Source organism: Entelurus aequoreus, linkage group LG21 (genome assembly GCF_033978785.1).
Source record: "Entelurus aequoreus isolate RoL-2023_Sb linkage group LG21, RoL_Eaeq_v1.1, whole genome shotgun sequence".
Classification (NCBI taxonomy): domain Eukaryota; kingdom Metazoa; phylum Chordata; class Actinopteri; order Syngnathiformes; family Syngnathidae; genus Entelurus; species Entelurus aequoreus.
The window spans coordinates 27,849,412-27,876,149 of record NC_084751.1 but is presented as its reverse complement, the minus strand read 5'-3'; the positions used below and the strand labels follow the sequence as shown (position 1 = coordinate 27,876,149).

Genomic DNA, 26,738 nt, shown 5'->3' with positions numbered 1-26,738 from the left:
TTATACTCAATTACTAAAATAACCAATGATCATTACCGTATTTTCTGGACCATAGGGCGTACCAGACTACAAGGCACACAGCCGATGAATGGTCTGGAATGAATGGTGGGTAAGCTCAACCAAACTTATTCCTTACATTTGGCACACCGGGTTATTAGGCGCACTGTCAGGTTTTGAGGGAAAAAAAAGGATTTTAAGTGCGTCTTAGAGTCCGGAAAATATGGTAATAGTTCATGTGATTGGTTGCCATTGTTTGGAGTGGGACACATTTGATACATAACATCAATTCTGTAATTATAGCTGCTGAGGTGTTTATTTACTTTGTCCGCAAAGTAGACGTTGCGTAAATGGGAAACGGGCAAAGTCGGTGAGAGCTTGTAAAATGTGAAAACTCATTAAATGTAATCCTCACTAATTCTTATTTAATTCAACTCAAGGAAAGGTTTGGAGTGCATGAGAAAGCGTGAAGGAAAATAGAACGGGATGTACTGTATTTTCCTTTTATAACAATAAGTGCACAGTCTCTAATACTTAAATACCGTTGATGAGTTCACGGTAAATAACAGTACAGCAAGTGCGATCTACCACAAATAAGTTTGGGTCACCACAAGTAGATTTGACGCTACCCCTTTTCGTGTGCGTCCCTGCCTCCTGCTCCATGCACAGAGGGGGTCGGGGCCATAGCAGGGCTGTGTGTGAGCTCCAAGTCTTCCAAAACGGAAGAAAACAAGGTTTTAGTTGGAGGAACTGGTCAGTAAAAGACAATGGTTTTTTTTACCGCCTTAAAATTCGATACAAACTGCACCGCACGTTAATAACTACGAGGGTCGGAAGGAATATTGAACAACAAATCAATGTTTGAAGTGACAAACTTGTCGTCCACACAATACCCTGTTTGTTGACAAGAACATACAGCGATGGAAGCACATTCAATCGACTTATTAAGCACAGGTAAAGCAAACCAGTAAAAGATTCAAACGAGTTGCCGTCAGAGCCGACAAACTGCTGCTGCTTGCCTGCTAAGCTAATCAACCGAGGGGTGTATATTGTAGCGTCCCGGAAAAGTTAGTGCTGCAAGGGGCTTGTTCTGTTGTGTTTATGTTGTGTTACGGTGCGGATGTTCTCCCGAAATGTGTTTGTCATTCTTGTTTGGTGTGGGTTCACAGTGTGGCGCATATTTGTAACAGTGTTAAAGTTGTTTATACGGTCACCCTCAGTGTGACCTGTATGGCTGTTGACCAAGTATGCTTTGTATTCACTTGTGTGTGTTAATAGCCGTAGATATTATGTGATTGGGCCGGCACGCAAAGGCAGTGCCTTTAAGGTTTATTGGCGCTCTGTACTTCTCCCTATGTCCGTGTACCACTCCGTACAGCTGCATTTTAAAAAGTCATACATTTTACTTTTTGAAACCGATATCGATAATTTCCGATATTACATTTTAAAGCATTTATAGGCCGATAATATCGTCAGTCCGATACTATTGGATATCTCTAGTCATAACACCTGAAGTATATTACCATGGGAGACAAGGCTGCAGGATAGCGTTGCCAAATTGGAAACGTTTTCTGAGTTATTTGCACACGTTATAGGATATTTCAATACATTTTAAAATGATGATAATAATGTTAGTAAATTTTCTGCTAAAAAAACCCAACAATTCTGTGGTACATTACATGGGACATGTAAATGTAAAAAATACAGCCAAAAGAGGTTGGTAGGTAGATGGGAATGAATCTAAAGGTAAAATACAGCGTAGAAATGCACCCCAATGAAATGTAGTCTGGATTTTCAAAATAATATTTTGGGGTTTGCCTGGCAGCACTTTGTGCTCATAGAAATGTTCCTATTTCTTTCTCAATTTTTCTTTTTCTCAAAGAGTGCTCACATTCTTGGACTTCTTTTACTTGCATATTTCCCTGAGACTATTGAGTGGAATACATTGTGGTCGTCTTCAACCTCCATTTCTCGTTCCCACTTGCCCACGTGCTGTGTGCCTCACACATTACAACTGAAAATATGAGCTGTCGAGGTGTGTTTGGATATGTTCAGTGTCTCCTCCAAATGGGACAAAGCTGCTTCCTCCATCCTGGAGGAAACCATTAAGAGGCAGGAAGGTCACATACGGTAAAGCTCTGCAGAAGATCAAATAGAAAATTTAATTTGAGGGCTAAAGTAAGCCCTGTCGTCATCGTCACCAGCATATAACATGTTAACTAAAGGTGGGGAAATCATCATGTCAAGTGGTTATTTTAGTTTTTCCACACTATTACACATTTATTGTAGCAGATGTTCAGTTTTTGCTCAGATGAATATTTGATCAGAATGTCGTTATATACGTGTGACATGCAACAGCAAGTGATATCACTCGTGAACATCTCAGTGTGAGGGAAGTGGATGTGCAACTCTTCCCGTTTTTGGTCAGCGCTGCGTAAGAACAGCAGCATGCAAGGAACTGCTTCTCTTCTCATTCGCCATTGTGTAATGTCTTATTTGACTGTACCTGCGCTTGCCTCACTTTTGCTGCTGTGTCTTGCAGAGGAAACTTGACAGTTCCCAAGCTGTCGGAGTCCAATATGGGATTTGGCGTGCTCGGAGTGTTCTTGGGTCTGCTCCTGGAGGTGTCCACCCACGGACCCCATTCTGTGCCTCGGACTTCGTGGAGACATCAAGGCGAGTCCACAATGGTTTATTTCCACAAGCATGAATGTTGCACTCATGCTTGTGGGACGTTGCATTTGTTTGTGCCATCACTTGAAGGCTGCTATATTATTGCATTTTACGACTGTGTATTTCAGTTATAAATAAATGATAAATGGGATATACTTGTATAGCGCTTTTCTACCTTCAAGGTACTCAAAGCGCTTTGACAGTATTTCCACATTCACCCATTCACACACTGATGGCGGGAGCTGCCATGCAAGGCGCTAACCAGTAGCCATCAGGAGCAAGGGTGAAGTGTCTTGCCCAAGGACACAACGCACGTGACTAGGATGGTAGAAGGTGGGGATTGAACCCCAGTAACCAGCAACCCTCTGATTACTGGCCCGGCCACTCTACCAACTTCGCCACGCCGTATCGTGCCACATAATAATGATCATTTATAACTTGCATACCCAAACAGGTTTTGACTTGGTGGATTATATTAAGTCTTTCTATTTCTTTCTGGTATGATATGTGGCGGTTCTCATTAAGAACTGGTGCCTCAGAGTTGCAGCTATGGATTATTTGAGTAATCGGATAAAACACAATTTCCAATATTACCTCAACTTTCTGGTTAGGTTTAATTGAAGAAACTCAAATTTAGACAAGTTTGTTGAATAGACTCAACAAATGTTTGCGCTTGCGCTGCAACGATTAATCGTTTAGACTAGGTAAAAAGCTTTGATTTATGTTCTATTGCTTCGATTTATTGTTTAATGAGTGTAACTAATAAACATTTATAAAATCCATACCGCATGGAGTGCCCAGAACTTAAAAATACACAATCATAGTTTTCACACGGAAGCGGTGGTGTGTGGGTGCTGTGATCTGTGTGGCTGTAAACGGCAGATTTTTGGGGGGATTTTTTAAAAATGTACAGATGTTAAAAGTGCAATTTCAATGTTGATGATATGCATTCATTAGAAAAAAGAATGAAGGTTATGGCAAACATAAACAATTTTGACTGTATTACCTAAAATATGCTTTGAGGTTATAAAGTGTTTTTTATCCGATTACTCAATTAATCAAACTAATTACCGTATTTTTCGGACTGTAAGGCGCACTTAAAATCCTTTAATTTTCTCTAAAATCGACAGTGCGCGTTATAACCCGGTGTGCCTAATGCACAAAATATTTCTGGTTGTGCTTGCCGACCTCGAAGCAATTTTATTTGGTACATGGTGTAATGATAAGTGTGACCAGTAGATGGAAGTCACACATCACAAATCATTTTTTGGTTACGGCGGCGTGGCGAAGTTGGTAGAGTGGCCGTGCCAGCAATCGGAGGGTTGCTGGTTACTGGGGTTCAATCCCACCTTCTACCATCCTAGTCACATCTGTTGTGTCCTTGGGCAAGACACTTCACCCTTGCCCCTGATGGGTGCTGGTAGCGCCTTGCATGGCAGCTCCCTCCATCAGTGTGTGAATGTGTGTGTGAATGGGTGAATGTGGAAATACTATGGCGTCACATTAGTACCAAAAAAATCCAAGCGCGTAAAAACTTTATCGCGCGCTGATTCTCCACTTCGTGCGCGCGCAGCGACACCCTTTTGCCGCGCGCGCGGTGCCTTTCTGCGCGCGCGCTGTCTCGTATTGCGCAGCAGCGCGGTGCCTTCTCTATCTGCGCGCGCGCTGTCTCGGTCTGTGCGCTGTCATGTTTCATTTTGGTACTTTGGGGGCGGGCATGCTTAGACCGCCCCTTCTTTCTGATTGGCTTTGAGCAATCAGAAGTATAGCAGGGCGGGTCATCGTCAATATGTCAATTAAAATACACATCAGGTAAAAGTCCAAAAATAATATGAAATAAGATAAGATATAATCAAACGTAAAAATAAACTACAATATGAAAAACTATAAAATAAAATAAAATACAATAAAAACTGAAATATAAATATAATAAGACCATATAAAAATAGGCTAAGATATGATAAAACATAAAAATAAGCTAAGATATGATAAAACATAAAAATAACTAATACTAATAGAATAATCCTGCACATTGGGCCTAATATTTGTGTAGTAAAGTGGTTTTTGAATCGAGCAATGTAATCTGAAAGATGTTTAAAATATCAACAATTAATGTTAATATTTTTGAAACAATATACTCTCATAACATGAGTATCTGTGTGCATGAGAGAGTGTAAAGAAAAGCATTGCTATAGTTTCACTTCATCTGCCTTTTTTTACAACCTACTTGAAGTTGTATTTTTCTTCTCTTTTTTTTTTCTATTTTTTTTCAAGCCAATCAGAAAGAAGGGGCGGTCTAAGCATGCCCGCCCCCAAAGTACCAAAATGAAACATGACAGCGCACAGACCGAGACAGCACGCGCGCAGAAAGGCACAGCGCGCGCAGAAAAGGCACCGCACGCGCGCAAAAGGGTGTACGCGCGCAGCGCACCGAAGTGGAGAATCAGCGCGCGATAACAGTTTTTACGCGCTTGGATTTTTGGTACTAATGTGACGCCATAAAATACTGTCAAAGCGCTTTGAGTACCTCGAAGGTAGAAAAGCGCTATACAAGTATAACCCATTTATCATTTATCATTTACAAATCCTTTTTTTGGTCAGGCTCAACTTCAATCTTGTGGGTGGGCCTCTCTTAACAATATGTTAGAAGTCTGTTTAATTGGTCGATCTTGGATGATGGTGTGACCACAAGGGCATGACTTCAGCCTTCAACACATTTGGAGGGAAAATGCCAAAGACTCGGGGTACTGACCAATAAAAAGGCTTCTAACATTGTTCAGAGGCGGCCTCACCCACAAGATTGAAGTTGAATCTGACCAAAAAAAGCATTTGTAACCAAAAAAATCATTTGCAACAAAAACTTATCTTTGTGAAAATGTATAATATTTTTTATTTCTAATCCTATTTAAGTCTTTTTTGTGGTTCCAATTCCATTATTTTTGGTTACAAATGTTTGTTTGTTTGCCAATAATTTTTTTTGGTTGCATAAAAAGACACAGTTCTCCATAGTTGTCTAGACAGGGCTATTTTGTACCCGAATTTTGATAATGCCGACATATCAAATGTCCACTGCAGAGGACGCTGATTCTCAGGCATATACAAAATAAGAATGATTGTAAAGTTAGAAGTTTGGCCCCCTGGCCCTGAGCTTTCTGGAAATGTAGGTCCCAAAATATTTTCGTTGAATAGCCTTGGTCTACAGTCTTACGTTTTTTCAAGCTCCCTCTTTGGCTTTAAAAAAATCGTAATTATAAAAATAAATTTTGTTTAGAGCGTTGTTCTAAAAACTCAAATTCACTTTACATACAGTAAGCAACAAAAGTAAAATAGAGTACAAAAAAGCAATGCATAAAACTCTAGATTCCATTCTGGGAAATATACTTCTTCTTTAGAAACCCCCCTGTTGACTTAAACTAATATGAGTCATAAAAGGAGAAGTTACTCAAATCTGGGGGGAAAACGCATAGATTTGAGGTCTTTTTACTAGGAGCACCTGTCCCCCTTCAAGCCTCCTCAGTCTAACCACAGCTGCGGCTCAAGTGAGAGATCTGCTTTGCATTCTGGCGTCACATAAATAGCTCCTGTGCTCGGGCTCTTCCTGAGAACTACTGCACTTCACCCTTTTGACAAAGCAAAGCTTTCCTCCTACCCGCAATGCGAGCGCTCTTTCATTTCATTCAGCCATGAGGTGATTTCATTTCATGGCTACCGTTTTTTGTATGTCCTGGCAGGAGTCCCTCCTAGCTCGACTACAAACTGCAAAACTAAGTATGCAATGAATCATCAAGTAAGATTCTGAACTCCTGTTTCCATCCTGTATCAGACATGCTAATACTAGCTGACGCAGGTCTGCATTGGCTGTAGCTCAATGTTATGTTGTTCCTTTTTAGACTGAGTCAACAGTGCCTCTGCTGGTTGCAGCCCAAGTACTGCACTCCATTGACACATTTTAACATAATTCCTTATGGTCTCCTATTATGCAAAATGTATTTCTCACATTTTAATATACCACCTCTGACCTTCCCCCAGCTGCCTCATGTACACACCCACTGCTTCATAGAGGACAATTTTGTAAATACAACAACAAGAAAAACAGTCTTTCGCTACACATCTTAAAAATACAGCCTGGTGCTCTGCCGTCAGTCATCTATAGACGTGGCCATTTAGTTTTTTGTCAGGGAACAGGCTAATTTAGCGTGATCATAATGGTAGCACCCTAGCTCACATAGCTTTGCCAGTGTTGCTAACATTTTTTATCCACTTGTCCCAATCCCTAATAGTACATTGTTGTATGTGGTATATTTCATCTATTACTTTGGACAAGTGGATGAGTTATAGTGCAAAAAGTGAATCAAGGCACACTAGGTCTTCTAGAGACAGGCATGGATACACGTAGCTCATTCGAATTAAAGCTACGCACCCACAATACACCGTGTTCCTAGTAGAGCTTTTTAAAAGAACTTTAAAAACTGTCTAGATCACGGTGGTCCAAACTTTTTCCAGCAAGTGCCTCATTTAGAAAAATAGAAGAATGCTATGGCCACTTTGCTTCCCGTTTGGTTTAAGTTTATTTTGAAACATGTATGCAGTCACAATATGTTACATCATACAATTTACATATTCTCATCTGTCTTTAGAACATGTTTGAAATGGAGTAGGAGAAGCAAAGCTTATCCTACCTTTTTTCCAAACCTGATACATATGGAATTGACAATATTTTTGCGTCCGTCACCTTTTTCCTCCTGTTCTTGTTTTTTCTGGAACTGGATGCACTTTTGACAAACAACCAGCTGGGGTAACCACAGGTTTTTAAAGCTTCCCCTCAAATGCCTATGCTCTTTCCCTTTGGCCTGTGGGCTGTTAGGAACATTGTCAGCTCTGTGTTGAAGGGTTCTGATACTGCCCCAGTTTGTGTTCAGTGGGTGGTGTGAGTCAAAAAGTAGGTATTAAACGGTAGATGTGGGTTTTTTCGGTAAACCCCGACATGGAGGCCCCTGTTTTCTCCAATGTGGACATCACAGTCCAAAAAAGGCAACTTACTGTCTTTGACATCCTCACGTGTGAACTTGATTGGTTGGTCCACTGAGTTAATAGGCTTGCACTTCTTGGCTTCCTGATTTTCACCCATGAGTCAGCCACATATGTGTACTAATGACCTGGTGCTGTTCCTCTTGAAAGAGCTCAAAGCTCTCTTTTTCCATTTCTCCATGTAAAGGTTTGCTACTATTGGAGATACAGGTGATCCCATGGCACAACCACCTTTTTGTCGATAAAACGTTCCCATGAATTGAAAGTATGTAGTGTTAAGGCAAAGTTCCAGCAAAAGGCAAATCTGTTCTGGGTTTAGTGTGGATCTATCCTCTAAGGTGTGATTATCTAGTAGACATTGCCTCACTGTCTCTACTGCATCCTGGGGTTGAATACAGGTGAACATGGAGATGACGTCGAATTAAACTATAGTTGATTTTTGTCCAGTTTTAGATCTCTGGTCTTTGCTACCAAAGTCAATTGAGTTTTGGACATGATGTGGAGTTTTACCAACCAAAGGTGCCAAGATGTTGGCCACATACTTAGTAATATTGTATGTCAGAGTTAATGCTGCTGACAATGGGTCTGAGGGGATCCCCATCTTTGTGTATTTTTGGAAGGCCATAAATACTTGGACCCAATTTGGGGGTCTCTTTAGAGTATTTCATGTGTTGGGAGTCTTTGAGGAGTGTAAAGCAACTGGTTTTGGTAGTCAGTTATGTTGAGAATGCATTTCCCCCTATCAGCTGGCAGGATCGTGATGTTTTCATCCTTGCCCAGTGATGTTACTGCCTTCCTCTCAAACCAAGGTGAGGTTTAGGGGTGAGGGCTTGGCATTAGAAAGAGACGTATTTGCTCCCCTTCATTTTTTTTGTTCGGTTGTTTTTCTTAAGACCTTTAAGACTTAAGATTGTTGAAAAAATATATAGTTTTGGACCTTTTAATTTTGCATTATCAACTAAGCGACTATTATGCCCAATCTTAGTTGCTCACAATGGAAGTGCTGGTAAACCAAGTCACAAGCGTTCTTCATTTTATTCTCTTGCTTGCAGTTTTGGGAGATTTTGCGGCTGGATGCCACTGCAATGGGTCAAAAAAGTGCTCCAGACCGTGTGATTGTGCAACTTGAGTCATGTTTTCATGACCAAGCAAAGTCCCGTAGCCATCACCACAATGACTAGAAGACTCACAATTGATGGCAGCAAGTTACTGTGAAGCGAATTGCATAGTGAGCATAGTTGCCCTCCCCGGCTGTACGCCCCACAACATTGTGTTTGGGTGAAAGTTTTAATTTATGGTTCCTTGTACAAGCCCATTGAAATGACTGAATGAATGTTTATCTTGTCTGAACCTTATGTCAGCGGCAACGACTGCCTGGCACCAGTAAAGAAAACACATGTTTGATCTTAAAAGACAGACAGGATTTTTTTTACTTGTGATATATTGGCAGAGACTCACCAGACAGAGCCTTTATTTATATTTACTGGTCAGAGAAAAGCTATATTTGCATACAGTATGTCCGTGCATTGTGTATATGAATGTCTGATTTTGACAATGAAAAATATTTTTCTAGCAAGAAATAATCAGTTGCAGGCCAAACTGTCGCTAACGTTATACCCTTAATTACTGAACAGGCAATGTTTAAAGTAATATATGTGTGTCCCTTTACATGAGCACTTGATAGACAGATCTCATCAAAGTTATATAATCACTATAGACAAATGGTCAATGGAACAAATAATTGAAACAGTCCCGCCCGTATGACATTTACTTGATAGCGGCCATGTTTTTCACCAATTTTGCGTATTTAATAGATGTGTTTATCATGTGTACCACATTTTATGGTGATTTGCTAAACACCTTTAGTTACAATAGTTTTTTTGTGAGAAATTTGGATTTAATCGACTTAATTTGCATTTTGTTGGATTTTATTTATTATTATTCTAGCTTTTTATGTTTTCATTTACTAATGTATTATTTGTATTTTATTTTTACAGATATTTTGTTTTATTTATTATTTTTTCGATTACGTTATTTTTCTCCAGTGTGATCGCCTCAAAGGTGGCGGTTTTCCAAAAATGTTTGTAATTTATTTATTTATTTTTTCTGGTGCAACGCACTTACTCTATGTTGCAACATGCCTGTGCATGGAAAGGGCTATACTGTATACATGTAAATACAATTTTATTGATACTGTAATAGGCTCAAACTTTGTGGAAATAACAGCGCCACCATGTGTTGTATTTATAAGAACAATAACAGCCTAGGCAACACAGAAAGGGGTGCATGTTTTGAAGTTTTTTAATACATATTATTTTCTTATATTTGTGCCATATTCTACTCAGCAGCTGATATAGTGTATGTGCCACTTTTGTATGTCATGATAAGTATTTTTTCCTGTTCTGTAATCATCAGCATCACATATCTGCTCGTTGAAATTGTTGGTATTCTGTGACACTATAAAAAAAAAACTTGAAAGAAGAGTTTTGAGTGACTTTACAGGCACATTATAGTTGAATTTTGAATTGGACGACTTTAAAAGAGGTTTATGCTCCATATTATTTTTGAAAACAACATACAAAGGAAATAGGGCATAACTAATTGAATGGACTTACCTGGATTAATCACTTAAAAATGAAACAAGCTGTTAATGGTAAATGTGAACGCTGTGCTTAGATTTAGAGCTGTTGGAGTTTTCTGAGCCGGGCATCTTCAACTACTCCACGCTGCTGCTGAGCGAGGACAGAGATGCGCTCTACGTGGGCGCCAGGGAAGCCATCTTTGAACTTAGCAAGAAGAACGTGACCGTCCGAAACAACAAGGTATGAAACAAATTATTTACTGTGTCAAAGAAGAGGATATGTTTTAATTCTGATTTCTTTGCCAACACTTGAAGGCTCTGTGGCAGGTTGGCGACCGACCCATAGCCATGTGCACCCTCAAGGGGAAGTCAAAAGAGGTAAGATATGTAAAAAATACTTTGGAAAATGCATGAAATAAAATAAGTTAAAATTAATAATAATAATAAATCATTCTGGTTTCTTCTGTTATGGAAGAGTACATTCATATTTCTGTATTCTGCTTCTGTCCAGACCGACTGTCTTAACTACATCCGAGTGCTGCAGGTCGTCGACAACAAGCGGTTATACATCTGTGGGACATATGCCTTTCAACCCCAGTGTGATTACTTGGTCTGTTATTATCATCAATGCTGCATCTCCAACTGTGAACAATGGCAGCACAAAGATGACATGTTAGCTTTGCTTTCTTCTTGCAGAACTTGGCTGACTTTTCCCTGGAGGGTCGAGCCGAAGACGGCAGGGGGGAAGTGCTCTTTCGACCCTTCGCAGAGCTTCACCACCGTCATGGTTGGTAAGTGAGAACCACTTTTTTCGCACATTTTGCAAAACGCTGTTAATTATATACATAAAGATTGTTATTGTGGTTTTGATCAGATGGAGAGCTGTACTCGGGGACTGCATATACTTCTTGGGGAGTGAGCCCATTATTTCCAAATACTCACCATCTCAGTCTCTACTGAGAACGGAGTATTCCACATCATGGCTCAATGGTGAGTTACTAGTAGGGTTGTCCGATACCATTATTTTGGTACCACTACCAAATGTGTTGAAATCCTTTTCAAGTTAAAGGGTTCATTTTAACAGAAAATCTTAAGCTACATTAAACAAACGTTTCTTATTGCACTCAAAGAACAATTTTAGAAGATTAAAATAAAATTCAAAAGGCATTAAACACATATTTGTTTTCTTATTGCCTCAAAGAACATTTTACAATTGTATATTTTACATATTGCATAGCTTGCCATATCTAGGATTAGGTTAAAATAGATAGAACGCTTTTTTGACATTGTATTAATAAATGCTTCACAACTTATGGTTGTCACTCTTGGTCTGTGCTTTAGGGCAAATGCAATCATTAGTAAACAGTAAAACAATACTATGGCTAAAACTACACAGATAAGACATGTAGCTGGTAAAACATGCATTGTTAAAGATAAAAAGATTCAGTCAATTCACTTGCATTAGTTTACGCAACGTGGGGCTGTTTTGGCTGCGCTAAAAATTGGCAACTTATCAGACAAATCAGATGTGTGCGCGTCTACATATATATCTATATATATATATTTTTTTGCCATTCTTTCTCTCCACATTGTTTCTGCTTGAATGCGCTTTGTTTGTGCGTGCTGACACACTCAACATGCGCCTGGCTCAGTAAGTCACCGCCTAACGGTAGCATGCGAATAAAAAAAAAAAGTACCAGTATTTTTCTTAGGCAGTATTGTAGCGTTTTTAATTCATTAGTACCAGGGTACTTTATTGGTACCGGTATACCATACAACCCTAGTTAGTAGTGCTTCCCTAAAAAAAAAATTCCCCCCTTTTTTTGCAGAGCCGAGTTTTGTTTTCGCCGATGTGATAAGGGAAGGAGACACCAGAGTGGATGGCGAGGATGATAAAATCTACTACTTCTTCACCGAGGTGTCCGTGGAGTACGAGTTCTTTGGCAATCTGCTCATTCCGAGAGTGGCACGTGTTTGTAAGGTAAGCTTATTTACAATATTCTACTGCGATGGTGTCCAAAGTCAGGTAGGCCTTGACCGATAATCAATTAATCGCACGATAAATGAAAATTAACTTGATAATTTTGCTGGCATTCTTATATGGCTACTACGCTTGTGTGTGTTTGTTTTCTTTATCACTTGCTTCCAAAAAGAGTGCAAGAGGTTTCACTCTGTGCATCGCTCTCAGCACCCCCCACGCTTTGTCAGTCGAGCGCGCCATGACCCTCGGACCTTGGGATTCGGCTCCATAGATCTGTTTTATTTTTATCACAACAATGAAAATTAGCATGATGCTGAATGCCTATGCACGCCCGCCAGGCTGCTCATGCGTGTGATTAAATGAACGGAGTGAACCCTCATGTCTGTCATCCGCATCTTTGTCAGTGTGAGTGAAGCGGACTGCTAGCTTACACAGCAATAGAGCCTTGCTATCCCTAGCAATAATATTCGGCTTCAAACCGAAGGAGCAAAAGTATCCTGTCAACACAGACAAACGAGCCAGTACTGTATGCCTCATTTGCTGGAAAAGTGATGGCAACAACAATAAAACAAGTTAATTTAGATGTATTGTCCTGAAGATAGATTTTTTTTTTTAAAAAGTGTCTTTATGAAGCCATTTATTTTTAACAGATGAAGCCTGTTGTATTTACTAAAATAAAACATCAGGTCCATATAAAGTGCTGAAGTTAACGCAACAAAAAACATTAAGAACAGGTTTTAAACATAAGTCATGAATGTTGAACTTGATCTTTCTATAAACACACTTCTGACACATCTTTAAATTTATGATGAATATTTTACACTGTTAGTTATAATTCATCCTATCTGCGCTATTCAAAGACGCTAACATTACACGCTTAACCCGGCCAAGTCTAGTGACAGAGTGAGATCTCTTTTTTTAATATTTGTGTCGCATAGTGCGAGTCAAGCATAAGACGATGGCGAGGCAATTCGTATACAGAGATTAAAGTTAGAGATGAAAAATTAGATTAACGCGATTAAAAAATATAGGGCCTGACTTACTAAAACACGTGCAAACCTAAAAGCACAAGCAAAGCTGATCTCCTAAACGTGTGCAAAGTGGATTGCGTCTGTTAAGTGAGCAGAATAAAGCGTGCAATCACGCAATGCATTTTGCGTCTCTGCCTTAAATTAATATGCAAAATATATGTTGATCATCAAAACGGCCACAATACTGGGAGGAGAAGATGCAATATACTTGTGTAGCAGGCGCAATGTGATTTATCAATACTCCTCACCATTTTGCAAGCACTTTTTAGCGTTTTATTTAGCACATGTCAGAAGGACGTGCAAACTGACAGTTCCACACACGGCTGCAGGGTCAGTGCTCGCGCTGCAAAGACAGACGATGGACGGACAAGAATCCTCCGTCATACATGTGTGTCAACATTTTGGACGGTCAGAAATGAAAAATATTTGACATACTGTCTATTCTGCAACATTATTTTATAGCTACCAGAGGACTGAAGGACTTCATCCATCCATTTTCTACCGCTTGTCCCTTGTTAAAACAACTTCAATTTATGCGTTTGGGTGTCACTTAATATTTTTTCAATTACGTTTTTTTCACATGGAATACATATTATTAAAATATTTCTTATATGAAAAAAACTTCTTTAAGTATGCATTTTTTGCGTCTTGAGCGGATTAAAAGGAACCCCCCCCCCCCCCCCCCCCCCCCCAATGGGCACACCTTCGGCGGTAAAAAATAATAAGTGTTTTTATTGTTGATGCACTGCATGACTGCTGTTAAAATGCCCATAAAAAGTGGTACATGTCTCCTACTTGTTGGAAAACATAGCAAAACATAGCGGAGGGAGTATGATAAAATGAATGTTCAGTAAATGAGAGTGCCACTGTAGGTATGCCGCGTATAATAAAAATCCTTCTTTAAATAAGGCGGTCTGCATCACTTCACAACTGCACATGCAGTCTTAGTAAATTGCACGCAACACGCCCACTAATTGTACACACTGTTTTATAGATTGCACATGCTGTTTTGTGCGTGGTGTTGGATGTTAGAAAATCAGGCCCATAGTGCGCTAAACATGATCAATCACAATTAACGGTGTAATTTGACACCCCTTGTTTATGTACCGAATATCCTCATTAGACAAATGGTAAATGACCTTTGAGCAATTAGTTCACATGTTTTCTTTATGGTGGCCTTCTTGCTAGAATTTTACAAACATGTACAATTTAAAAGGGAACTGCACTTTTTTTAAATTTTGCCCTCTCTTTTACAATCATTATAAAAGACAAGACGACAGATGTATTTTTTTTAATGCATTCTAACTCTTAAATAAAAGTCTTATTACAATGGAGCCAATGGGAGGTCTTTTATTCCACCCATAAATACCTTTAAATAGCATCCAAATACAGCCACAATAGTCCATTTACATCTTGTGACCTGGATATTAACCAAGTATTAGTGATATTGTTATTATAATCACTAACGCAGACAAACTATTTATAGCTGCACCATGATCACAGGGAGCTAACTAGCTTGTGTGGTTTTGTTGACAACATCGACTGGTGAGCTGTTGTTTTCATCTCGAAAGCTCTTGAAAGTTTGTTCCAGATCATAAATAATGCCTCTCACCTTGATAGTAGAAGGATGTTAGAGTTGGTCAACTTTGGCATCCAATTAAGACCTGAAAATGGCGAGACGGAGACAAAAAGTCGCTTGGTTCCTCCCGCTTTTTTCTTCGCAAAGGCTATGAGTCATTATTTATCCAAACGGGAACATATCTACATCCTATCAGTCGGCATCCGAGTGAGAGGAAACTTTGTATAGTAAGTGATGTGTTATTATGTTTGTTGGCTTCATAAAGTCTGACTGTGAGTAGTAATCAGGGATGTTTGTTGAAGGAAAAAGTGAACGTGTGATGCGTTTGTGAAATAATGTGCCGCTGTATGCTTAGAATGAACAAATTCTTAAATAAAACATGTTATTATGAATGTGCCTGTTACTACATTACATATATACAACTACTCCGTGTATATAAAACCTAGAATGGAGGTGTTTTAGAGCGCTTTATAGACGGAATAGATTGACTTTCATAGACTCCATTGTAAGCGACTTTTACTCACATTTATTTACTAGTTAGAATGTATTAAAAATAGTTAAAGTTAAAAGTTAAAGTACCAATGATTGTCACACACACACTAGGTGTGGTGAAATTTGTCCTCTGCATTTGACCCATCCCCTTGATCACCCCCTGGGAGGTGAGGGGAGCAGTGGGCAGCAGCGTAGCCGCGCCCGGGAATCATTTTTGGTGATTTAACCCCCAATTCCAACCCTTGATGCTGAGTGCCAAGCAGGGAGGTAATGGGTCCCATTTTTATAGTCTTTGGTATGACCCGGCCGGGGTTTGAACTCACAACCTACCGATCTCAGGGCGGACACTCTAACCACTAGGCCACTGAGTAGGTGGTCACCTAGTAGGTAGAAAAACATGTGTGTGCTTGTCTTACATTAAAAAGTGCAGTGCCACTTTAAGATGTTTACCAAATTTCAGGGTGATTCGACCAAACACTACAGTGGGTGTTTTGTAAAGCTGTGTCAATTCGACTTCAAACGTTGAATAAGGGTCCAGGACTTGGAATTTTCCGTCATGACACAAGAACGGCCCACTGGGGGTTTCCCTATAGCGTTTTATTGACCAATCACATATAGTTTTGAAAGTCATACCGGCTATGCTGTCATTTCTCCTTCCATATGGGCAATATTACATTGTGATATGTTGTCCAGAGAAAACATTGATGAGAGATTGTCACTAAATAGACTATTGTTTATTTCTTCTTTGTCTTTTTGTAACTATCGCCTTTCCCTTTGACCTCAACCAAACCCACAAACAAACTCCTTACTTGGACTAACGTTCCTTAGATCAGAGGTCCCCAACCACACCAATAAGTTTGTTTAAACAATAAATAAACGATAACAATATTCATAGGTAGTCTCCATTCGTTATGTTTGTTATAACTTTGTGACATGATACAATGCACATTAATGAACATATCAAATGTAAATGTGACAGATTGTAGCCAAAGGCTGATTTCCATCTGCAGTCCCCGGTAGGTTGATGTTATATACTACCATCAACCTGCTGGGGATCTCATTACAAAGAAACAATTACAGGGCTCCCACTAATTCAGTGTTGCACTGAGTTCTATTTTTCATGCATTTATTTTTGCCACACGTAGAAAGCCGGTCCGTGAAAATAATGCCTTTTGATGATTTAATTAGTTTGTTCTAAGTTAGTTAATCAACCCTTACAGATATTTAAAAACTCTGGATATATTTAAGAAGTGGGCGTTCCAGTGTGCGAAAATAGAACCCATTTCTGGAGTTGGATGATGTTGAAACGTTGGGGTTTTATTACAGCACCGCTATGTGGTGTATTTGTTAGGAAAATATTATCACAGGCAGCACAGTAGGAGTGAATGTTTTAACACATTTTCTTCCATTTGTGTGCAGCACTTCAGGAGTAGAAGAGTTAAAAACCTAATCTCCTAACTTTTTTAAGTAACTTTTTTTTTAGTAATCAAAAGATGAGAAATGTTCTAGATGACACCAGAATCCATTTTTTGTAGTTGGTGGCAAATAGTGAAAATAAATTGTGACTCCTTTTGTCTCTTTTCTTATCTCATCTCACCATCCTTCTCCACAGGGTGATCTTGGAGGACAGAGGACACTGCAGAAAAAGTGGACATCTTTTCTAAAAGCCAAGCTGGTGTGCTCCATGCCCGAGCTCAACTTTGTCTTCATGTGGTACACGATGTCTTCATCCTGAAGGGTGCAAGTTTGAAGGACACGGTCATCTATGGGGTCTTCACGTCCCAGTGGTCAGTCACTGGGCTCCGAGGAGAGAGACGATATCATTTTGTACGTTTTCTGCATTTTAATCGTACTCTCTTCTAGGGGTAATGTGGCTTGTCGGCCGTGTGCGCCTACAACTTGACCACAGTGGAGAAGGTCTTCTCCGAGGGCAAGTACATGCAGAAGGCCCACGGTGGAGCAGTCCCACACCAAGTGGGTCCGCTACAATGGCATCACTCCGTCACCACGTCCTGGAGCAGTAAGTTCAGTCATCCACTAGGATTTTAAATTACTATAAATATTAGGGATATGTCGATCAGTATCAGCTGATTTTCGTGTCGATTAATGCCTTTTAATGCCGATCCCCTCTGGTGGGCACTGTTTGTTTTTAGCGCCCTGGCTGACAATCGGCTAGCAGCTAATTATGTGTCGCCGTACTTCATTTACTTTCCGTAACATGTATAATAACCAAGCTGTAGCGACATTGTTATTGTAAGAGCAAACTACAGTAGTAATACATCGCCTTGCAACGGCATGCTACGCATTTGCCGTAAGCAAAGGTTCTGCGTCAGTACCCGAATGAGTTTGTAATGCATAACACAATGCGATAGGACCCTAATCTCTACTGGACTGGAAAACATGAACAATCATACTACAATATCTGTGAAGTATTAGCCACATTTCTTGTTCTATTTAACACATTTTTTTCCCGGTTTATTTTGGGTAACCACGCCATTTATGTCGGCATAGCTTGGCTGCAAGTTCCCATTTACATTGCAAAGTTACGCCTACCTCACTCTCTCGGCAGTGTGTAAACAGCTGTTCCTTTGTCTGTTTAAACAATGTTAAAATGTCTCTCTACCTGCCATGCCAGTGTATCAACAGCCACATGCGGCAGCAGACATCAACAGCTCCATGCACCTCCCAGATAAAACCCTGCAGTTTGTCAAAGACCACCCCCTGATGGAGGACCCGGTCCTCCCCGTCGGCAACAGACCCCGCCTCGTTACCAAAGACGTCAACTACACACAGGTTGTGGTCGAGCGGGTCCGCGCACTTGATGGCAACATCTACGACGTCATCTTCACCACAACAGGTATGAAACGGTCACAGTACCTCACAAAAATGAGTACAGCCCTGTAATAACGGTGTATTATGTAATACATGTTCAAGTCATTATGTGATTATGCCACATTTTGTAATTACATTTTTAGGTGTATTTTATAATAACATGTTACATAATTGCAAAAGTTATTACAAAAGGCGCGTGCTGCACTTAAAAACAAAAAACTATTTGTTACATTATATAATAAACCATTGAAATTGATGCCTTAATTAAAAAAACTTTCACAGCAGCTCAATGCATCAAATTTTATATTTTCATCAAAACATTTTTGAAAAACAAACAACTTGCAATTGGTGACTTAAAGTTGTTTTGTCTGTGTGAAAACATCAAAGAAGTTGAGCTTGTTATTTTTTTGTAAATGTATATATCATTAAATATGAAGGCTTTCTAATGTACTTCTTTGCATGAAAACAAAGGTAACATGGCCTTGTTATTTATAGGCACGGTCATTTCTATGATTGTGCTGGTCCGGCCCACTTGACATTTAATTAGGGTTTATATGGCGACAGGACCAAAATGAGTTTGACAGCCCTGGTTTAACCCATCACTATTTTAAAGTATATCCATGTTTCATATCTACACAATCATCCCTTGAGAAGATATTCTGTAATACAATTGGTAAAAATATAACTAACTGCACTTGAGGTCCCAACATGGGACCACAGTTGTGTATATTTCTTCAATTTTGATAAGGTAATGACATTTTTGCCTCATACATTAGATTCAGTGTTACTGAAAGTACAGTATTGTTTCAACAGCAGGTGGCAGTAATGTGTCTTGACAGAATGACTATAATAATGATAATAATATATCCCTTTTTAGATACGGGGGTCCTGCACAAGTCGGTGGTTATCGGCGGAGTCGTCCACATTGTGGAAGAGATCCAGCTCCTAAGAAGTCGGAACCCATCAAGACCTTAGTGCTGTCGTCCGAGGTCAGTCTTTCACTCTCATTAGCTGAAAGAGCTTTGCCTAAAACAGAAGATGTGTACATGTGTTATTTGAGGAAGATGAGCTAGGAGTTTAATGTACGCTTTCTTTGGCTTCCTAATGTGCTCCCACAGACGCGATCCATTTACGCTGGTTCCGACTCGAGAGTGGTGCAGTCACCCACATCCTTCTGTGGCAGGTACCGATCCTGTGACGACTGCATACTGGCCCGAGACCCTTACTGCGCCTGGGACCCTCACACTGCTCACTGCGTCAATATCCTTGATGCACCCGAACCAGCAGCTTAGGTGACTATAACAACTCATATGTTGTCACTAAAGCTTACACAGTCATTCATCTTTAAACATATGTTTTTTTTCTTAGGAGGCTAATTCAGAGTCTTAATGGTGATGCAGACAAATGTCCTAAAGGTAAGGTGCATGTATTAATTGAGGAAGTGAGGCAAAATGGTCCTCTATTAAATGGCAGGCTTTGTTGTCAGGCTAGTTTAACTTTCTGGGGACATTGGATTGGAATTTATTATGTGTAGAATAGCTCACGTTACGCAAATGTATACTAAAATGTGTACCTCATTTGACATCATTTGATCAAAAGGCCTTCAAATGGTTAAAATTAAAAACGTGTTTGCTATTTTTGTTTAGGGCTAAAGTTGATTGAAATTTGAGCCAAAAAAAGATTTTAAATATGTCTGAGCGGTTTCACAATAATGCATCAAACTGCTGTACTTTGAAATGTAGCCTTAATGTTGGAATTTGACAGTTAAAAATGACTTTCAGTCGGCCATACTAAGAACATGCCATTTGTGTGTCTGTAGCTTAATGCTAATGAGCCTTGTTTGTTCAGTTCAGAGTTGATGATGGAGTGTCTCTCCAAGAAGAGCTATGGGCACTTTATTTTCAATATACACAGTATCTCTACACTTGTCCAACATATTAGATGCCATATTTTACATACAACAACGTAACATTAAGGAGTGGGACAGGAGGACACAAATGTTGTAAGCTTCATTGCTAACAACACATTTCGATTTTAGAACTAGATTTGAGAAAAACTAAATAATCAAACACACAGCTCCCATGTCTGTCACTGACTGATGGATAGTTGGTAGATGCAGGTTTTATTTGAAGATGTGTAATGAAGCCTGTTTTTTTTTTTACTAAGCCATCTCCTGTGAAGTGGTGGTCATAAAACATACAGTGAAACCTCAATTTACGTACTTCATTGGTTTGTAAATATAAAGTTTGCATATTAAAGCAAATTTCTCCATAAGAAACAATGCAAACATGAAAAATATGTTCCAGCCTCCACTAAAGTCTGTATTTTAGTAAAAGTTTATACATTTTGGACACAATGTAAAGCGCTATACAGTACTGTGTATCAAACAAACATAACAAGGGGGTTATGGATTAACTTTCTATTTAATAACAAAACAAAAACTAACTGAACTCTTCTCTTCCTATGTTGCCACCCTGCTGACACACACACACACACACACACACACACACACACACACACACACACACACACACACACACACTCATACTGGTTATAATTTGGAATGGGGACCAAGTTTTTGATCATCACTTGTGGGGACCACCCTTTCTACAGGTTGTGGAGGCATTAAAAAAATTAGGTAAAATGGCCACTGCCCAGTTAGCTCATACACGTCTTCAAATCTCTGGATTGATGAAGTAATGTGCTGATCATTCTTACTGGGGACCCTGGGGAAAAAGAGTTAATTTGGTTCATGGGGACCAAATTTAAATAATTTTGCATAATTCACACAAATTTGTACGTGACTACTGAGGACCATTTAAATAAAATAAATAAATAATAAAGCTGTCCTCTTATAGGAAGTTTCACCACTTAAATGTTAAAGCAAATCCTGCACTTAGGCATCTTCAGAATGGATCTGACTATCATTTAAAAAGGTTTCCCTTTAGAGGACCTGTTTTTTTGTCTCAATACCGTCAAAGGTCCCCTAAAGGTGACTGTGTAAACAGAGCATTGCCAGAACACACACACACACACACACACACACACACACACACACACACACACACACGCACCGTCACTAGCCCTGTGATGCACTCTGTTTGAAATCATTAAACTCTTTCATAAAATCATAACATTTTAACAGCCAGGTCGCTAAAATGATTAGGAATAAAAAATAAAAATCCACTTTCACAGAACCGATTCCAATGCCCGTCATCCATGAGTAAGATCTGCAGATCAATCAATCAATGTTTATTTATATAGCCCTAAATCACAAGTGTCTCAAAGGGCTGTACAAGCCACAACGACATCCTCGGTACAGAGCCCACAAGATAACAATTACGTGTATTAACTGTAGATTTCTGTATTTATTTATGGTAAGTGCTAATGACAGGTCAACAATAACACAATAATTAAACTAGTTAATTATTCTCTTCCCCCGTGATAACTTATCTGTACTTGAATGGAACTTAAAATACTAAGAATTACAGTTTATCTGTCGTAATGGAGGTGATTATTATTAACTTAGAGGAGCTGCTCCACACTGTGTATGGAGACACACTCACACGTTAGCTGCTCACTACTTGTCAGCAAGGGGACTAAAAAAATGTTGTATATAGCATTAATTGGTGATCACATACTTTTTTACGTAAACTGTTCGATACTGAAAAAATTGTAAAAAGGCTAAAATAACACTTAAACACACACAAAGTAGCAATTAGCACAGTAGCTAACGACAGAACTGCTGTCAAAATAATGAGCACTAGGGACTGATCAGTTCACCCACAATGGATGTGCTTAGGGGTGTAAGGGTACACAACAATTTCGGTTCGGTACGTACCTCGGTTTAGAGGTCACGGTTCGGTTCATTTTCGGTACAGTAAGAAAACTACAAAATATAAATTTTTGGGTTATTTATTTACCAAATTTGCAAAACCTTCCACCAAAAATGTTTTTCTTAGTGGAATATTTGATGTGAAGTAATCGGAACCTTGGATAGGTCAATAATTCATAATAACATTGATTTTGATTCAATATGATGTTTTTCTAAATTACATTTAACCTTTAAGCTTTTTTATTTCACTTTTGTTATGTTTTTGTTTATTTTAATAGTATTTTTAGAATGTGCCGTGGGCCTTTAAAACATTAGCTGTGGGCCGCAAATGGCCTCCGGGGCACACTTTTGACACCCCTGCTATAGATAATAAAAAATTTAATCTGATAAATATATGGATAAAAAGCAGAACCTGGTGACGCATGCGCATTTATCATAACTCTCTCGCTCTCTCTGTCTCTGCCCCTCCCTCACGAATGCTGCTGCACGCACAATTTGTTTTGTTTTTAACCCCTTCTTAACCCTGAACGTACATTGAAAATACACGCAACCCTAACTCAAAATGCCGGACATTTGAGGCATTTAAGAAACTCTGCCCTGACAGCTCCGCAAAAGAGGACATGTCCGGTGAAAAGAGGACGTATGGTCAGTCTATCGTAGCCCGTTAGCTGCTAGCATGCCGTGTGTTGTGCCTCGGTGTGCATTGTTTACACAACGTGCGTTACGCTACTTAATATGTCCGTGTGGAAACTCGTTCGGTACACCTCCGAACCGAACCGGAACCCCCGTACCGAAACGGTTCAATACAAATACACGTACCGTTACACCCCTTGCTGCCGGGCACAAAATGGCTGCACTGCAAGCACACAATAGGTGGATGAAACGTACACATACACCAAAGCAAATTTCTATTTGGCCTGTGGTTCGTAAATCGAAAGGTTTGTACAATGTAAATCGAGGTTCCACTGCGTTATTAAAACATCATTCAAATGTTAATTTTGCATAATTTGGGCCCTTTAAGTAATACCAGCTTTCCTTTCACCACATAGCGCCAGGTATGTCTCTGAAGGACTACCAACTAGTGACTGTGAAGCCGGGGAGCTCCGCTGAGCTGCCCTGCCTGCTGCGCTCCAATATGGCGCACGTGCTGTGGAAATCCAACGGCTCGCTTCTCACCGAGGCCTCCCGCTTCCACTTCATTCGTGAGAACGGCCTCCTCATTTACAGCGTGGCTCCAGAGGATCAGGGCCGCTATGAGTGCTGGTCGGTGGAGTTCACCGCCGCTGTCGGGAAGAACTTCACCAGCCTCCTGGCAGGATACGTCTTGAGTCTCGATCTCCCGCCGAGAGGCCCACGTGTGGGCGGCAACGCAGCGGCGACGACAACCCTCCAGAACCGAGAGACCTTAAGCGCACGTGATGGCGAAGGTAACGTTGACACCGACGGAGCGCTAACTCCAGCCCTTGCCCCTCCCAATTTCACAGCTCCGGTGATGCTCACATCCCCGCCCCACTCTTCACTAACCCCGCTCCCTACAAAGTCACTGCCAAAGCAGCATCTCCCGCCAAGGGACGGCGTGACCCGCCCTGACAACGCCGAGCCCGAGGCGGAATACTTGCAGCAAAGCAACAGCATAGCGCTCCTCTTCCTCTTCCTCCTCTTTTTCCTGCTCTTCCTGGCCGCCATGGCGTACAACTGCTACATGCAGTACCTCCCGGCGCCCTGCCTGCGCCTGCGGGCGGCCTTGCTGGGCACACACAAAACCGCCAGTCAGCCAGAGTACCGCGCTTGTGAAGCAGGCCTCATGGAGGCACCCGGCACAGACAAAATAAACATGACGGAGCCCACGCCCACGCAGAACGGCAGCCAGAATCTGCGGGCGCTGCGTGACACCGGCTACGAGACTGAACCGGAGTGCGGCAACGGTCGGGTCCCTTCCCACAGTTTCGGAGATGAAAGCTCATCCCAGGAGAAACCCTTTGACGTGGACTGCGCCTCCCAGCCTATTCAGTTTGCAGATGCAGATGAACCTTACTGCTAGCCTGAAACCTCACCTTACGCTCTTGCTGCATCTTTGCATAAGACACTGCATCCAGAAAGTATTCACAGTGCCTGACTTTTCCTCATTTTGTTTTGTTACAGCTTTATTCCAAAATGGGATTAAATATTTTTTGTTCTCAAAATTCTACACACAATATCCCATAATGACAATGTGAAAACTTTTTTAAAATTTTATTACAATTTATTACAAATTTTAAAAAAAATCATTAGAGCCTTTGCTCAAAGCTTTGTTGATGCACCTTTGGCAGCAAGTATTTTTGAATACGATGCCACAAGCTTGGCACACCTATCTTTGGGCAGTTTCGCCCATTCCTCTTTGTTGCACCTCTCAAGCGCCATCAGGTTGAATGGGAAGCGTTGCTTTTCCTCCAGGATGTCTCTATATATTGCTGCATTCATCTTTCCCTATATCCTGACTTGTCTCCCAGTTCCTACCCCTGAAAAACATCCCCACAGCATGATGCTGCCACCACCATGTTTCACTGTAGAAATGGTATTGGCCTGGTGATGAGCGGTGTATGGTTTCCTTCAAACATGACGCCTGGCATTCACGCCAAAGAGATGAATCTTTGTCTCATCAGACCAGAGAATTTTGTTTCTCAAAGTGTTAGTCTTTCAGGTGCATTTTGGCAAACTTTACACTAAGTAATGGCTTCCGTCCGGACACTATACCATACAGGCCTGATTGGTGGATTTCTGCAGAGATGTTTGTCCTTCTGGAAGGTTCTCCTCTTTCTACAGAGGAACACTGTAGCCCCGGCAGAGTGACCATGGGGTTCTTGGTCACCTCCCTGACTAGACTAAGATAAATGCAGCAATGTACAAAGACATCATGGATAAAAACCAACGCTTCCCATTCAACCTGATGGAGCTTGAGAGGTGCTGCAAAGAGGAATGGGTGAAACTGCTCAAAGATGGGTGTGCCAAGCTTGTGACATCATATTCAAAAAGACTCTTGGCTGTAATTGCTGCCAAAGGTGCATCAACAAAGTAGCTTCTTTTTTGGAACTACCTCAGGTAGAAAAATGGTCCCAAGAAGAATGTTGAATACTTATGTAAATGTCAACTTTTTTTTTTTTTATACATTTGCAAAAATACAAAATAAATAACTTCACGATGTCAATATGGGGTATTGTGTGTAGAATTTTGAGGACAAAATAGATGTATTCCACTTTAGAATAAGGCTGTAACATAACAAAATGTTGAAAAAGTGAAGCCATGTGAAAACTTTGCGAATGCACTGCACATCCAACTCTCTAAAACTTTGTGTGTTCACTGAAGCTCGTGCACCCTCTAAGAATAAGTCCAGCAAGAAAAGCTGGTTGCTAAATTCCACATTGGAAACCTTGTTTACCAAATTGGTAAGTTATGTGGATGTTTTCCAAAGTGGACTTGGTTTCTGTGTACATAGGCTGACCTAGTATTGTCGTTTGTTCTTTTTGCATCCTGGGCCCTCAGCGTTTCTCAGGGAAGGTTAGCTCAGCGTGTCGTAATTATTCCCAGTATGAGCCAGCAAAGTTTTGCAACAAATCAAACCACTGACGTCCTGACAGGACAATCCTTTTTTTTCATATAATTTTGGGTTCTCCACCATCTTTCATCCTCTTTTTCTGAAGCCCTGGACACAATCAGATAATTATTTAAGGTGAATTGCATTGCATTGTTTTTATTTTAATGCTTTTATTTATTGCACCAGGCATCCATCTGTTTTGGGCAGAATGTTCCTCAACATTTTTTTTCTCCTCTCTTTCCCCACCACCGCCTCTTTCGCAGTTTCGTCACCTTCACTGTCCCCCTGTGTCTTCCCTTCTTCTTCCTCCACATTCACCTCATCTTCCTCCTCCTACATGGAGGCTGGTGAGGCCGAGGTGAGGCTGTTGCCCCCCTTGCTGAAGGACCAGGCTTGGGGGCTTCATGCCCAGGAGGGCTTCCTGCTCTTCTGCCTGGCCCTGGGTAAGTCCTGGCAGCTCACTTCCCTCGCTTGGTTTGGACATCTAACACTTTTTAACCTTCCTCTGCCACCCCCTTTCATGTCATTGGTTCAAACTAACTGTGTGTAACGCAAGGAGACCCCACACTTTGGATGTGGCGGAACTGTGAGGAGCAACATGAATGTGCACAAACACTGCTGGTAACCGACATTCATACTTTGGTGCAGTGTTGTGGTGTTTCTCATATTCAGAACATTTTCAATGGTAATTCTCTATGGTAGGCTCACTGTGTTGCATCCCAATATGGCAACCGGGATGTTTTTGTGCCTGTAAACAACATTTAAATATGTAATTGTATATATAAGGGGTGGAAAAAATACATTTTTGAAGATGTACAGTACATAAAATTGAAGTGTTTCGTTAGGAAGGCTAAATAAAGTTTGTCAAATCTAACACTGGCTCGTTTGATTTTTTTTTTTTTTTTGCTTGCTGCATCTCTGCTGTGGTATGAATAACAATACTGCATTGATTAGAATCATGTGACATATACAGTGAATATTTTGATATCGTATGGTGTTCCACAAGAGTCAATACACAACCCATGATATTTTTGTCATGCTTGTAAAATACAGTGGAACCCTAAGCTTGTATATTTTGGAGTTAAAAACTTTTTTTTTAGGAAAAATACACCTGTTAAGTTGCACAAATATTCTCAGC

At 40.4% G+C, this 26,738-nt stretch overlaps 1 protein-coding gene across 1 annotated transcript in view; it reads left to right on the top strand.

Moving 5' to 3' along the window:
• Nucleotides 1-26,012, top strand: part of sema4d (sema domain, immunoglobulin domain (Ig), transmembrane domain (TM) and short cytoplasmic domain, (semaphorin) 4D) — a 94,636-nt gene extending 68,624 nt beyond the window's left edge. The window contains 20 exon segments of the mRNA XM_062031338.1: nt 2,540-2,673; nt 10,375-10,520; nt 10,595-10,657; nt 10,791-10,889; nt 10,976-11,020; nt 11,022-11,070; nt 11,154-11,180; nt 11,183-11,269; nt 12,109-12,260; nt 16,975-17,068; nt 17,071-17,153; nt 17,226-17,312; nt 17,314-17,382; nt 17,998-18,022; nt 18,025-18,219; nt 19,072-19,143; nt 19,146-19,183; nt 19,313-19,509; nt 19,563-19,609; nt 23,079-26,012. Coding sequence (XP_061887322.1) covers nt 2,540-2,673; nt 10,375-10,520; nt 10,595-10,657; nt 10,791-10,889; nt 10,976-11,020; nt 11,022-11,070; nt 11,154-11,180; nt 11,183-11,269; nt 12,109-12,260; nt 16,975-17,068; nt 17,071-17,153; nt 17,226-17,312; nt 17,314-17,382; nt 17,998-18,022; nt 18,025-18,219; nt 19,072-19,143; nt 19,146-19,183; nt 19,313-19,509; nt 19,563-19,609; nt 23,079-24,070 — 2,701 coding nt within the window. The 3' untranslated portion in view covers nt 24,071-26,012.
• Nucleotides 26,013-26,738: the final 726 nt, after the last annotated feature.